The 16,204-nt window shown below is 34.6% G+C and overlaps 1 protein-coding gene across 1 annotated transcript in view; it reads left to right on the forward strand.

The window, feature by feature from the left end:
• The window catches only part of LOC135990990 (adhesion G protein-coupled receptor A3-like), a 272,534-nt gene that overhangs the window by 128,179 nt on the left and 128,151 nt on the right, over positions 1-16,204 (forward strand). Inside the window, exons 8-10 of the mRNA XM_065639202.1 lie at positions 8,219-8,383; positions 11,740-11,938; positions 13,141-13,290. Of these exons, the coding sequence (XP_065495274.1) occupies positions 8,219-8,383; positions 11,740-11,938; positions 13,141-13,290 (514 nt within the window). The remainder of the gene's footprint in view (positions 1-8,218; positions 8,384-11,739; positions 11,939-13,140; positions 13,291-16,204) is intronic.

The following is a 16,204-nucleotide window of genomic DNA, read 5'->3' on the forward strand; positions in this document are numbered from 1 at the left end:
CAGGTGATCCTTCAGGTCTGACAAGGATGGGGTAATAGCAAGAAAACTTATTTTTAAATTTATACATTAAATGTGTATATTCATTTCCAAAAGCTGCTTTTAGAGGTACAAGATTATGCGAAAACTTCCATCTGTAAAATAAATATATTAAGGAAGAGTTTCAAATCATGATCCACTTGTACTGTAATAGTGAAGAAACTGGGAGAAAAATAAAAGGAGTGCAACCTTGTGGATTAAAAATTGCTATCATAATTTTTGTAATAGGAAGGCAGTTTTGAATCTAATAACTTTTAAGTGCTTGAAATTATCAGTGCAGCTGTTAGTAAAGAATTTGGAACTTGCTTGAGACAGTGTCACTCAAAGAATAAGGATGGTTTAAGAGAAGAGTATTGACATAAATGTATACGAGTGCAAACCAATTCTAGGAGTAGACAAGTGGTATCATGACAAGTTTGAGATCCAGGCCAGGATACCATAAAAGAAAGAACAAAACTTCCAGAAATTCTGGGAGAAAGGCAGAAATTCTATGCCTATTTTTTCTGGAAAGAATCCAAGTGATCCCTGAACTCTCTTAACTGTTGTTTGAAAGAATACATCTGGAAAAGATATGGAGCAAGCACTTGTTTTTTGGACTGGATATCAGGTTAATAGTCTGAAAATGGTGTATCACTGACGAGCATGTCACTATGTTGGATACACAATTGGAAGTTCAGATATATGCCAAATGACGGCAAAGTATTGGAGATTCACCATGCACAAGATTTTTAAAAAAAAAGCAGCTATAACGGATCCAAAGAATCTGATACAGAAATGCAGATATTTCACAGGCACTTTGTGTTCTGCTGTCATGAGCATTGGGAGATGAGCAGCTGAGGGTCATACTGAGAAGCCCAGGGAAATCAGCAGAAATTGTTTAGTACTGATATTTTGTTGGTTCACCTAATTGACTCTGTTTGACCCTTGCTTGTCGAACAGTTAGGAAAGAAGTGAAGCAAAATAACTATTTACATTGTGAATCAATGTTTCTGTATTCTTTTGAGGTTATTTTAAACCCCATAGTCAATGGCCTACAGCTTCAGGCACTATAGACAGCAAAAGAGTAGTAACAGATGCACCTTTCCCAGCAACATTCTCATACATCAGACAGGAAGATAATATTTAAAATTATTGTAGAATATTATGAAATGTGCAGGCTAAGCATTTGATTATCTGATATTAAGACAATCTTCCTGTGAATTAATTTGGAAGATTAATTAATCTTAGGCTTTTTCTCTAAAAGTCTTTCAATTATCTGAATAAAACCCAATGGCCATTTCACTGATAGTCAGGGTAATAATTTAAAATATAACCTGTTAAAAAAGTATACCAATACTATAAAAAGCAAAAGCAGCAACCTTGATACCCTCTTCCATTAAAGAAATACACAATTATATAAGAATTGTGCTGTGCCATAAAAACTGCAGGCTTAATTTGAATAACTACTTGTTGGAGTGTGATTGAGAAATAGATACTTGCACAGAAAAATATATGCGGGTATTTTGGCTGATAGAATAAAAAAACCCTAGAAAACTAGTAAATCAGAGCTGAAAAAAAAATTGATGTAGTCTTTTTTGATATTGAGATCAGATTAACAAGATGCCTTGCTTTAAATTTTGACCTCTCACTTCCATTTCTGTTTACTTCCTGCAGCCGTGTATGGGTATATCCAGCCACACCACTGAAATTAAGTGTGAAGTTCAGTATTAAGAACAAAAGTTTGCACTTTCTCCAGGGGGAATCAGTAGAGTGTGGCTCTAACTTTTTAGGGCCAGAGTGATTTTAATGTGGCCCTTCAGACAGCTGCAGCTACACAGCTGAGGAGATGCTGCGCTGCAGCAGCAGCTTGGAGTAAACATTCCAGGAATGGCTTTTTTTAAATTACTTTTGCTGTCAACACCAACGTAAAGTATAATTATACATATTCTCTCAGTCCAAGCAGTAGTTTGTAACCCTGTGCATCAGCTGTGATTAGCAGAGCAATTCTGACTTATGTCCAGACTGATGTACTCCTCCTACGCAGTCAATCACCTTAGATACTGGTAAAGCAAACCATTTATTTAAAGCAAAACACATTAGAAATAGTAAAACAAATAACTTAATTACTTTTTACTTTTCATGCATTTTAATCTATTCAACATAGAGGACATGTTGTAGGACGCGTTCCTTATGAACTTATGGAAATCTTTTTTACTCTAGTAGTGTGCATTTGACAAACGATTTGAAATTGTAAAATTCATATAGTATTGTTTTAGTTTGTTTTCTTTTGTTTGTTGTGTGGGGGTTTTGTGGTTTTTTTTGTTTGGTTGGTTTTGGTTTTTCCTGGTCCCAGTGGCATATAATCAAATAATCAATAATTGTCAAAAGTATGTTAACACTTCTGAATTGTCTGGGAAATATTTTACTTTAAAAGCTTTTTGTGCGACTTTGGCTATTGGACTGATTGCCATAGTGTTATTTTTGTCTAAGAACCTCTGATAGTGTACAGATCACAAGATTTATGCTAATGAAATGAAGCTTCCTCTGGGTTTAACATTGCAGCATACAGACTACTTAAGGGCAGCTGAAAGGCATACAGCAGGTGTAGCACCATTTCCCCAGAAGACTGCAGTTGGATACATTCTGCAGTCAAGCAGTTTGCTGGTAGAATAAGATTAATAACAATACGCAAATTGGAGCATCCATAAACCTTTCACCAACTGACAAAGCAGCTCAATGATAGACAACTGATTCATGAAGTACTTTAAATAAGCCCTGGCCCGGGGATTCTCTCTTCAGATAGCTTTGTAGCACTGTGCCATCACAGACCTACCAACTGTCTGAAGGTTTCTCCAGTAAAAGAAAGCTTTGAGTGCTCTAGGGCTGTTGATACCTTTTTTTTTTTTTTTTTTCCCTCCCCACTTTACATTCTCAGCTAGCTAGACTGGCTTGTATTGACTGTAGGACTGTAGCAATACGAAGATAAATGCGAACATCTTTATGCATACTCTTTGATGCAGTGCAGTAGCGGGTAGTCTGTCTCTGCCTGGCAAGCTCAATGAGAAACAGACCACACAAGAAAATGAAACTCTTGTGGTATGTTGTAGAGCCGTTTAGATTTCTGACTCCGTTTCTGAAGACCGTTTGGCTTAGTCACTCTTATTAGTATTTGTTTTCTCAATTTCAAGAAACAAATTGATGGCATGTAAAGGTAGGTCACAGGTTCTTCGACATACAGCTATAGAAAACACATCTCACTGGGCTAATGTTTACATAACAAGTGGATAGGCTGTGACAAAGTTTTTGAACATTTGTATTTCAGTCAAAGTAATTTGAGCAATACAAACGAAAATAAAGCGAGATGGGTTACTAACTGACATACGAGTCTTTTCTCCCATTTTGCAAGTAAGCTTTTTTGTGTGTGGGTTTGGTTTTTTTGGTTTTCCCTGTCAATATATTGTCATTAAAATTAGGTGCTTTCCACTGGCATCTCTAAAGTCAAATCCGACTGTTGTCATTATCCTACCATAGTGATGTGAACAAATTAGCTGATAGACAAATTAGAGTAAAAGTATGTTACAGTACATTACATTTCTTGGGTGGCTATGGGATGGCATTAAATATTAAGTTATGTGCTTTTTTCTTTTTGTATTCAATCAGAAGAAATAGAAAATCATGGGTACTGAATTTCCTGTGTGTGTGACAAATTGATTACACCAGAAAATATTTGCTACACATCTACCATAAAATGAGTACCAACTTTAATCTTTAATCTTCCTTTTCTTTTGCTGTTGCCTGGACAGAATCTTTCTTTAAAGGCCATCAGCCTTCTAAAGCTGTTTCGTTCATGGGTAAATAAGTAATTTTGTCAGAGAGATCAGACTAGCAATTTAAATTCAGTTAAAGTGCCTAGATTTACACATTCTCTCTTCATTTTCCACGTTTTAACCTCACATCCCCTGTGAACGTCTGCATTCCAAGCATCAGTGTACTCTAGAGACCAACACTCATTTCTAAAATTCTGTGTTAGTTTTAATAATTTAAGGTGGCATGGGTTGGAGACAGGTTATGCAGGCCTTCTGCCTGAGCTGTAAAAAAATATTTTCTGTTTATTTGTCTGAAGAATAATATTAGGAAACCTAAATGTTGTCTCTGTTTGAGTAATAAACTTTTATTTTTCTCCAGGAAGACTAGTTGGTTCTTCCCAGGTCTTGCAGGAACTCAAGTCAGACTTGTAGAAAGCCAATCAAAATATGGTGTTAAAGTCTCCTCTTTGTTTGTTACTCTGTTTCCTGACATGCAAATGACAGCTGGGGCATACAGTAAGTGTCACTAAGGTATTACTTCAGAACATGGTTGAGTAACTTTGCATAATGAGACCTACTTCTGATTGTCTAATTAGTTATGCATAGCTGTAGCAATGCAGAACTATGCCTCAAATAGAAATCTATTGTCACAGGTTTCTTGATTACATGAGCATGGCTTCTGCCTGCATTATGGTTCCTCGCTTTGTAATGACGAATGCAATGGGCTTCTATTGAATATTATAACAACTTTTTAGTGCAATTGCATCAGCTGCACATTTTTATTAAGTTTTAAATATGCCAGTCATCATGTTTGAAAAAGAAGTCCTATCATACATGGAATTTCCAAGTACAAAGAATAAATGTATATTCTCTTTCTTCCTTTCAATATTTTTGCTGAGATGTCCATTATAATTTCAAAAGAAAACTTGAGAAAATCTTGCTAGTCATCCTTTTGTTCTCATCAATCAGCAATCTTCATATTCAGTTTGCCTTCACACCATCTCGTAAATGTCTGAATGTTTTATGTCTTGGTAGGTCAAAAATTTCCACAAAAGCAGCAACTATCACACGTCTGAGGAGTGGGATATGATTGATAATGTAGAGAGAGTAGGAACTCTTTCTGGCTCATACTCCATCCTAAGAAAGCTGCATAGTAGAGGCAAGATCATTTCATTTGTGGCCTGATGTTCTTTAGCTACTGTGAGACAGGATAATAAAGAAAATTACGCAGCCAAAGGTGCCATCTTCTCTTAATTCTGTTGTCCTTTTATCAAGCTCCTAAACCAGAGAGCCCTGCCACGTTCTCAGGTCACAGGAGAGTTCTTGCCTTTTATCAAGACTTGTTGCCATGGCTGAGAGAGATCAAGAATGCTTTTCTACGAACCGTAAGAAAAACAATGGAACTTATGGGCATGCTAATGTAACAGTACCAAGGCTTAAAATATGTAACTGACCTACAAGAAAAGGGTTTAAAATTCTCTACAGGTCTACTCTTTCCTTTTGGTCTGCCAGAACCATGAAGTTGCCAAGGATTACTAGTGGAGAAAATGCTAAAGTATCAAGTTGACTGCTCTTTCTGAGAATTAAAAGACTTTTTATTTTGTTTTAATACAGTCCCCTAAGTTCTCCAGGGGTATAAGATCAATTTATCATTTGTCATATCCAGATGGTAAGTAAATGAACAGTTTCACCATTGGGCTTGCTATCCAAAATATCCCTAGAGGAATATAAATGAATGCATCATTTACCGTGGCCAGATGGCAATTCAGAAGACAATTCCATGTTCTAGTCATTATACAGCTTCTTCTATATTGCGTAAACCTATTCTGGCTTATTTTGGTTCACCATCTGAAGAAAGGGCCATAAAAGAATAGAAGTGTGAATGCGAGGATTTATTCATCCTTTTAGAGAACCTGAACAAGTGTTCAAGTATTGAGTTTCTACCAGGAGCAACAATGATGTATCAGTAAATATTTTTCTGTGAAACTGATAAACTTCATCTAATGACAGGAGGTCTGTTTAGTGGCAGATAAATTTGCAATGGAACACATTTCAGCAATTTAAGTAAATGGAAAACGTACCCTTTTTTTTCATATTTATTTATCTTCATATTGGTTACCTGTAAACTGATAACATGTTCAAGTATTGCATTTACCTAAAGTTACCGTGGTTCCCAGTTTTATCAAATATGTAAGTTTAACAATGATTATAGACATTTTATATGGAATATATCAAAAAATCAGCACATCTATCATACATTCTATTAGCTTGGGAAGTCTCCAGGTCTTGGTGCCTGTTGTTTCTGTGAAAATTTTTGTAAGCTCTAGGAATATATTATTTCTCAGCTGTCTGTAAAGATGATGTGATATTTTTGTGACATATGAAATAGAAGATTTAATTTTAAATAATTTATCAGTTGGCTAATTTCACTTAAGTAATTGAATCTGAATGTAAGATGTATTAAGAGTCAGCCAAGAGGCTGCTGTTGGGATTTCTCATCTGAGACTTCTTAAGAGAACAATTGCTTCTTTTGACACAAAAATCTTCTGCTACTCTGTGTGCAAATGACCAGTAATGCTTTTTGTGTATTTTCTGCAACAAAAACATGTTACAATTTGTTGTAAAAATAAAATAGGGGGTTCTACAGTACCTGGAGCTCAAAACGATGAATAATGGGAACAGAGTGAGATTTTTGAAGCTACTGTTTGATGATAAATTTGACTGAGTATCTGGAGAACTGCACAAAAATTCTGAAACAATTTAACTTGAATCAAAGGCTATTTACCATGTTTGCTTGTTTTCTGGGGATGAAGATAACAGGTCTGTAGTAAGTACTTGAATAAAACATACTTCATTGTATGTATATTTCAAAGGGAAAATTACATATGCAGCTGTCTAATCACTCCCTCCCGTGATTGTGGTCTACTTTCATGTATATCAGAAGTAGTCTATACACAAGGAGATTGGATTCTATCCTTTCTTGCAGCCAAGTTAATAAAAGAGACATTTTTAGAGAAGTTTAAAAGAGCAAAAATTTAAAATAAATTATAATTATTCTCTGTATATGTTTCAGAATGTCAGGCAGGCTCTTTAAAAAGTGCCAAAGGCCACAGTAGAATTTTTTTTAAGATTTCGTTTTAAATACGGATTTGAAATTAATTTAATAACTTCTAAATTCTATGCTTCTCTTTTTGTAATGTACATTCTCCCCCTTTCTGACTGTACTCCATTTCTTCCCACATAATTTCTAATTGTCTAAACCACAAGGCATATTCAAAGATAAGCCATTTGCATAAAGCAAAGTAAATATTTCAAATAATTACCACCTTTTTTCCTCTCCCAATTACTTTCAAAAGCTGTACTTCCTTTAAAACTGTAGTAAATTTTATTTCTAGCCCAATAGCAGATTTGAGAGCTAATATATTACATTCTTAAGATGTAGTAGTTAGCATTATTTTTGTCTATGAGATCTATGGAGTTACAGTAATTGGATAAAATTTGATACCTGATGAAGTCAATTGAAAAATTAAGCTTTATTCACCTCATTAGAGTCTGGGTTACATCCATTAGATGAAGGAAAGCTTCTTGCCTGATTTAAATATACAGAAAATACTAAGCAGAACAGTTATAGACAATTTTAAATGTTTCTGAAATAATTTCCTCCTTCTCTAATTCTACACAGAATATTTATCTTAGGCAGCTAAATATTGTTGTGGTCCAGTCATGCACAATGTTTGTGTTGTAACAGAAGCCACAAAATGTCTTTATATTTAACTTGTCCAACACTCGTTATAAAGAGTTAATGCAACCTTGATTTATTGATGTTAATAATTACATTTCATATTTGGTGGGGGGCAGTGTGAAAGAAGTTCATAAGTAGTAAAGTACTGACAGAAATATCAGAAATATCATCTCATTTTCTATTGGTCAGGAAAATTATTTGCAGCTTCCAAAGTCAGAGGCTATTTTTGAAAACTTTTCCTGTGCCACCACAGGAGCAGCAGATTCTGCTGTTAAAATACCATAGTAGCTGCAATTGCTGTGAATTGACTGCGTTGTCAATTTGAAATGCATTTCTGAATTTCAAGTGTTTGTTTATGCAAGAAAAACAACAAAAACCCCCCAAATTATAATATTGGGTATGTAACTGTTATACTTGTGTGATGATTGGTGATTTGTGTTGTGGCCTGTCATGATCTGAGTGGTCAGCCCAAATTACTGCTGCTAAAATCTTAATACCAATCACTCGCATATTGTCTGTTCCTATCATAACATAGAGTAAAAGCTGGTTTTATATTTTCATATACAATCTCTGAAGATATGTTAATGTCAGAAAACCAGTGACTCAGTCTCTATATAATTAAGTATATACAATAATTAATCTTTTATTTTTGTAGTGAACTTATCCTGTCCAGCATTGACATTGATGCAACTGGAGATTGGGAGTGTCTCGTCAACAATTCCTATGGAAATAACACGAAACAAGTAGAAATTGTGGTACTTGAAACAGCTGCACCCTACTGCCCTGCAGAAAGAGTTATTAACAACAAGGGAGATTTCAGGTATGATTTTGAGGTTTTGGAGTATGTTTCATATATTAATGTGAATCCAGATCATTTTCATGCTTACATGATACTTCAGTGTCAGTTATGAAGATGTCACTTATTTTACTTGTCACTTTTATGTAATATAGTAGGAAGGAGGAGCACTGCGTCATTTTTGTGGGAAATAGCAGCTAGTGCTTCAAAAGCAGCAGCAGTTTGTGAAAGTCAAGAGAATCTTTTTTCTGATTCCTCAGTGTGAGATTATGGAAAATTTTGAAATATGCAGGCTCGTTACAGCTAAATGAGAGAGGGTTCAAAATTGTTCTTAGTCTTTTCTAAATTGCAGAATATGATAACACTGCATTAAAGCATTAGAAGATTAAATCTTCAGTATTTTCTAATCTGTTCCAGTTCTGGTGGTTTTGTTCAGCTGAGATTAGAGGTAACAGATGACATAAAACTGTCAGTAAAGTATTTCACTGAAGAGAATCAAAATAGTAAGTAAAACTACTTAGCAAAACAAATAGATCATTTGAGGTGAGCTTAAGGACACACACAGTTCCACCAACATATCACATGATTAGAAAACACATCCAACCTGCTATCTGAATCTTAGAGTCTGCACAATTTTGTTGACTAAGTGTAATTTTTGTTTCATCTTTACTTTTACCTACATATGCTGACAAGTTTTTTAAATTTTAATCCTCATAAACTGAAGAAAAATTTAGGGATTCTGTGGAATTTGGTATTGTTTTCAGTTAGCTCTGAAATACTTTAGTGATGTGCATAAAGCTCAAACAAAAACAATTACCTGCTTGACAATAACACTGATGTATGATGGCATTCCCATTGAGAAATCAAGAAAGTGATTTGTTACCAAGTGAATTATAATAAGAATTCAGCTTGAATAGTTAATGAAAGGAAAAGCAGATGACAGATGGAGCTTCTCTTAAATGCCAGAACTTTCTGCAAGTACTTCTGACCTGAAAGCCTCTCTTTATTTTTAAGTTAAAAACTTTTTCAAAGGCCTTTTACTACTATTTCTTGTGTTTGAATAAAAGTAAAGGATTGAATTAGAAAGTGGAGAAATCAACTGACATAATCCATTTTCTCTTTGCTACAAAGCTATTTTACTATGTGTTAAACTCAGTTTTAGAGTATACCACATTCGCTGAACTTCTATACCTATTTCTCCATATATATGGATTCAAATCCACCAGAGATCTTTGACAATCTTAGCTATAGATTTTTTTTCCATCACAAAAACTGCCATTGTGGTTTTTCATAGTTATGTACTTCAATGTGTTTTAATTAGATCTTTTAAAATATATATACTTCCTATCAGATAACACATACTGAATCTTTCATATGACAAGTTTATGAAGTTCATGTTCTTGCCATAAAATGACAGAAATTTCTTCATAAATAAATATATATAAATTCCACAGACTGCACAAACTAAGACCAGGGGCATTTCTGTCATTTTACAGAATTCAAAAGAACAGGCGTGCCTATTTCTCTCCCTATTGATCATCTTTCTAGAAATCCATATAAATTTATTTTTAAAATGTATATTAAAAGGATGCGGAGTCCATAGGTTCTTTTTGCATTTGAGAGAATGAATTTAAAATTATAGAGAATTTATCAGGCTGAGCTTTAGCACTCGAAATTGTTCCAAAGGTTTAGCCTCAGAGATACAGCTATCACACCAGCAATTTTTCTTACAAAGGTCTTTGAAGTTTTGCTGGCATAGAAAGTATGTAAGCAGAAAGACCTGAAGCACAAAAGCAACGCTAGAAAGAACAGTTCTTTTATTGGAAAAAAAAGGAAAAAAGCCTCAACTGTTAGGGAAGTGTGGTTCTTTCAGTTGACCAACCTAGGTGGTATTTATAATTGCACAATTGCAGTAAGAATTGGGCACTGTGAGTCAGAACAAACTGGCCTTATGTAGTAAGAGTTTTTCTCTATGATGGCCATATTTTGCTCATTTTTTTTGTTTTCAGCTCTCTGTAAGTTCATGCTGCAATGCAAACGATAATGTTGTTATGTCCTGTCATTCCTATTCATAAAGGCCAGATTCTGCTACCTGTGCTAATAATAGTTTCAGAATTATCTCTTTAGTTTTACTTTTGAAGTAACTTGCTACTTAGTGTGGCCCAATTGCATTAATGCGAATGTTTTAGTAAAAATAATATTTCAGCCCAGAGGCAAAAGCAAAATATACTACTGTACATATTTTGATTTTTTGTGAAGCTTCTTTCATGGGTTGTTCTTCATCAACTGTTTTTGCATCACAAAATGAATTATTCCAGTGAGAGTTGATTATGACACATAAAAATATTTTTCTTCTTACCTTTTATTTTTCTGAAATGAGGAAAAGTTGCATATCCCAAAACCTGTCAGTATATTATGTAACAGTGTCCAAATAGACCTGCACTGTCTAACCAAGAGGGGCTGATATATATGTTTGAGCAAAAGGTGATTGTCCAGGTGTGACTTCACTGATACTTTCTGTGATTGGCTGAGTTCAGTCATTACATCAGTGCAATTAAAGTAGGAACCATATCCTTTCCAGGTATGCTGTCTTGCTGATAATATGCTTCTGGTTTTGTTTGATTTCGCCCAATTACCTTATCCTGCTATGCCCATACTAGGCTGGAAATGACAATGGATTTTGTATCTAAAGAAGTAGATCCCAGTTGTGCCATTCTAGAGAATACAGCAGATATACAAAAAGCCAATGTTGTTTAATAGACCCATGAGCTAAATAGAATTCTGACTGCTCTTGATTTATAGTTTGTTTTCAAAGGCTGTTTTGGAACCACACTACGTAAGTCATGTGTACCTGAATAGTTAATTTTTGAGGGATAGATCCTTCCTCCTCTGTGAGACATAATCTCTGCTGAAATCTTGTTTATTGGTTTCTGATATATACAGGGATTTCTGCTTTGCAGGGCTTTGTGGCAGCAAGGGTTTTGTAGTGTTGGGTTGAAATGCAAAGCCAAGGTTGCCAGGTACATTTTGAGCATTTAGCTTTTACAGCAGTTAGTACTAGGGGTCTGGGGTTTTTTGCTTTATGGACTTACTGCTCTGCTTTCTGTAGTCTGCAAAGGTGAATGTAGGCAACATTCCATCCATATTTTTTTCCTTAACATCACAAATGTTCCTGGAATTAATGCAGAATTAATGCGTGACCAGCCAGACTCAAACCTGTATAATTTTGACATTTTCCAAGGAAGCAGAGTAATTCATTAAAGAACGTTAATTTTAAACAGCCTTTTTTCTTACATATTCTGTATAATGTTGCTATATTGTATGTTATCTTTAAACAAGGAGTTTCATGTTGTAATTTTTTATTATCATGTTGTTCATAGATGGCCCAAAACTTTGGCTGGGATAACTGCTTACCATCCCTGTCTCCAGTATTCATTTAACTCCATTGCCTTTCACAATGGAGCAGAAGAGTCTAAGGCGTGGCGTAAATGTAATAGAACTGGCCATTGGGATGAAGAAAACTATTCTGAATGTCCTTATTCACAAGAAGTAACTCAAGTTCTTCATGCTTTTAGTCAGGTAACGTTATGAAATCTGGGGCTTCTCTGGTACTGATTTTATTGAATAGCTTACAAGGAATGTCTGTTCAGCCACAAGGCTGGGATAGCTGGACTTTTAACAAAATGTTTTACTTGAAAGACAGTTTGTTTGATAACTTAAGTTGTAGGAAAAAGTGTACAATATTCGTTGCCTTTTTTTCTTTTTTTCCTCTGGGTGCCTGGAGTCTAGATGACCATCAGTAATGTTGGCAGGGTCATCAATGCTTCAGTTCAGTTCCTTCTTTGTCTTCGCCCCATACATTTTTACAAGAAAGATGTTAATTCTGCTTGAATTCTACTTAAATAGTTTCTTATGGATAAGTAAAAGAAAGAACTGGACAAAAAAGTAACTGCGTAGAAAGTAATGAGAAAAAAAGGCCTAACAGGGAACAGCATGGAGGAAGGCACAGATTTGTAACTGTCATACTAACTTTTACAACTTTCAGTTTCCTTGATCATTTCTTCCCAGTCAGTAGTGCTAGGTAACATCAAAAGTAGTTTGTTTTCAAATGTGTTTGTATTTAAATAAGAATAACCATTATGTGAAGAGAGACAATGCGATTATAGGATAATAAAATAATTAGGAAGGTCTCTAGAATCCAGTCCATTCTCCTGTAAGCAATGAGGTTAGGCCAGGTTTCTCAGGGCTTTAACCAGTCGGGTCTTTAGAACTTCAGAAGATGGAGGCTGCACAACCTCTGGGGGTTCACCAGTTCAAATGCCTGACTGTCCTCAAGGCAGAAAATATTTTCTTTGTAACTGGTCTGAACTTCTCTTTTTTCAACTTACTGCCTTTGTCCCTAATTCTCCCACCATGCACCACTGTATATATGAACCCTCACTGATACTGTTGTCATGACAATCTAAAGATACAGGCAAGGCAAGGTTAGTAGCTTGGTATAGTATGCTATGGGGCCAGTTAGCTACAGTCTAGAAAAAGCAGACCAAAATCTCTTTTGTTTGCCTTTTGTGGTGGTGTCTTCAGATAACAGTAATGAAATTTAAAACCTAATGCTGAAGATACATTCATATGCCCCTGAAATTTATGCCCATGGTACTACTAATGCATATAAATCCATGTGAAATTATAGCAAGCATTATACAAATCTATGTGATCTCCAGTTTTAAAAGAGAACAAAAGTAGCTGATTTATTACACCTAGCAATTCTGATCTATTTTCAGATGCACATCAATTTGACAACCGTGCTTGAATTTTCCCGCCAGCTGACAGCTTACACAAGAGGTGCTTCCCACTTTGCGGATAAAATGGATGTAATATATTTGGCTTATATAATGGAAAAGTTAATTGTCTTCGTGGATGAATTTCAAGATGTAAGATATTTTCTCTATGCTGGGAAAAAAAAGTATCAGAAGTGAAGTTGTCACATATGGCCCTGTTCTCAATGTATGCAGGCACACACTGAAGAGTAGCTTCTAAAATTGATTGCTGATATTCTGATTGCAACTCTTCTGCATATACTGTGTTATGTTTCTTTATGCCAAAAAGGACAGCTAAGCCATCTCATCTGACAAAGGTGTTGCTGCTTAGGAATAAAAATTGGTTTTCAATATGCCACTTCGTTAGTTTTCGTTTTCATTCTAATTTCTGCAATGTCTAACATATTAGGATGAACTCAAGGTGCCTCTCCATCTGTCCACTGGAGTTACACATGCTTAGTTTTCTCCATTTTGTCATGAGGTTTTCAATGAGTTTTGAAAGTGTGTATCACTTCATGTGAGGATGTGTCCTTAAGTGCAACTTCCTACAGAAACTTTTAGCGTAATGCACGGCATTTTTACAGGGCAATCCAATCAGAGAGTTATACAAACCCTATGGAAAAAATACTTTTTTACAGAGAACAGCAATGTTCATCATAGTTTTTACAGTTAATTTTTAGAGTAACTGCTTGTGTAAACATTTCATAACCTGTAATTTTTGTACACATGATAGCTATAGTTAAAACATCTGTTTTCTTTTGGTTTGGCAATGTACATTCCATTCTGGCTCTGGGGATTGTAACAGTTAACATTTAAATACCAATTTGAGAAAGCCTCCAATTCCATCATTATATGCCAGACAGAAAGTGTATTATTAAGTATTCTCCAAGAATCATGTTTCTAAGCTTCAGCTGTATTTCAACTCACAATCCTGATAAGATCTTACAGCTTTCTGACAAAGTAAAAATTTACCATCCAAAAGAAACGGTTGGATTTACCGTATAGTCTGTATTTTCCTAGCAGCTGATGCATTATCCATTAAAACTCTAATCTTTTAATTGATTTCTTTCACCTTTCAAATAGGCTTCAGTTTGTGGTTTTTGGTATCGAAACCTATCCATCTCCACCATTTATCTCTACATCTGTTACTTCGTAATCTCTTCTTATTTTCATAATGTAGAACATTTCTCCTAATTCATCTCTGTTTTCCTCTTCTACTTTGAACTTTACACTTTTTCCTCTCTAGTTCACTAAATTCCTCTTTACCAATACCTATTTTGTAACTATGATTCTCAAGGTACAAAAGCACCTGTGAAGTTAAAGTGTCAGTAATTTCACATGTGAGGCTGCATGCATGTAGTTATAAATAGGATTGAACGTTATGTAATACAAGGCAACACATGAACAAAAGTATATTATTTTGGAATTGACTAGCAGCTGAAACTACAGTTATATAAACCTACTAGAAATTAATGAAAGTACATACACGGAGGTTTTCTGTGATTTATCAAAATAATATAGTAACTGTTTTAGGTAAACCAGGACAGTTTCTGTACATCCTCTCTGGGGAGTGCCTCTCCCAGTCAGCACAGGATTATTTATTTTTATACAACTTAGTGGTACTTTGTCCCATCTGGTGGTTTGCCTCTCAAGCAAATGAGCTTCAACAGCTGCACTTGGGACATATTTGCAATATACTACAAATTTTTGCCAGGAAGATATAAATGTATTAGCCCAATTTTTTGTATTTTTTAATGCCATGCCTTTACTCTTCATTAATGCATTGAATTATAATACAAATTACTCCCTCTTCTTATTTCTCTCCTTTTGTATATTTATTGACTATTGTTATGCCCTCAGTAAGTTACTGCTTAGCTGATTGGTGTATGCTTTAATCATTTCTCACAAATCACTCCCGTGTCTTAATATGTTTTATTATTATTCATTGTATCAATAGCTCTGTTTGTCACGCTGCCAAAAGCTATCTAGAATTATCTAGTAATTATGTTCTCAAAAATAGGTTAAATATTTCAGGAACAGTCACATAAAATTTCACACATAGTCTTATTATTTCCATATCCCTTGCAATGCATGTGAAATTTATGTACTTTTTATTGAAAATGCAGAACTAACTTCATAACTGCAGTCATTCCTTAAACCTTTTTTGCCATTGCTATATTTTTTCCTTCCCACTGATTTATCTCTGTATTTCCCTTATTTTTCTGTTTCTATTAGTTTGACTTTTCTCTAGCTATATTTCAGTCATTTTTTCTCTTCTGTATACATTTCATTCAGGTTTACTTCTGACAGCCTTGTATATCTTTGGCATATCTTTGACTTCAAAAATAATGGCAATGTTAATTTTGAAATCTCACTCAAGTTTTAGAATTTTAGAAGTAAATATTTTCATTTAAATTTGAAATAATCACAAAAATATTAATAGGGATGGTTATTCTTTTAAAATGTAATATACTAATAAAAATTCAAAACACATACTCATACTTACCAAAATCTGTAAAATGTCATCTAGCAAAACAAAGATTTATCACTTTGGGTTAGCCACAAGAGTGAATTAAAACATCCAAAGCTCCAAGCCCACACTTTCTGTATAGCCAATGAGATAAGTTTGTATCAGCCCCTGAGTTATACCTCAAATTTACCCCACTATGACTGTAACAAAAATGTCTTTCAAATATATTTTCCCTCTTCCCCCCCGCCAAAGGTGTTTTCATTAAACATGAAGAGGGGCATGGTCAATTTTAATTATTTTAAGAAAGAGGGTGATAATTCTGGGATTCCATTTATCACCCAGTTATGGACTCAATTTTTGTGGTGTATCTTGAAGATAAACTATAATATTCTAAATAAAAAAGCTTTTCCTTGAAGTCAGTTGCACTATTCTTTTCTTAGTCTTTATTTTTCAGTCCATTTAATTTTCATGATAGAATCAAAACTGTCTTTGAATGATGATTACTAAGAGAAATAAGATGCCTGCTTTCAGTTGTACTCTTGTGTACTCTTTTCTTAT

The sequence above is a fragment of the Caloenas nicobarica genome, chromosome 7 (genome assembly GCF_036013445.1).
Source record: "Caloenas nicobarica isolate bCalNic1 chromosome 7, bCalNic1.hap1, whole genome shotgun sequence".
Classification (NCBI taxonomy): domain Eukaryota; kingdom Metazoa; phylum Chordata; class Aves; order Columbiformes; family Columbidae; genus Caloenas; species Caloenas nicobarica.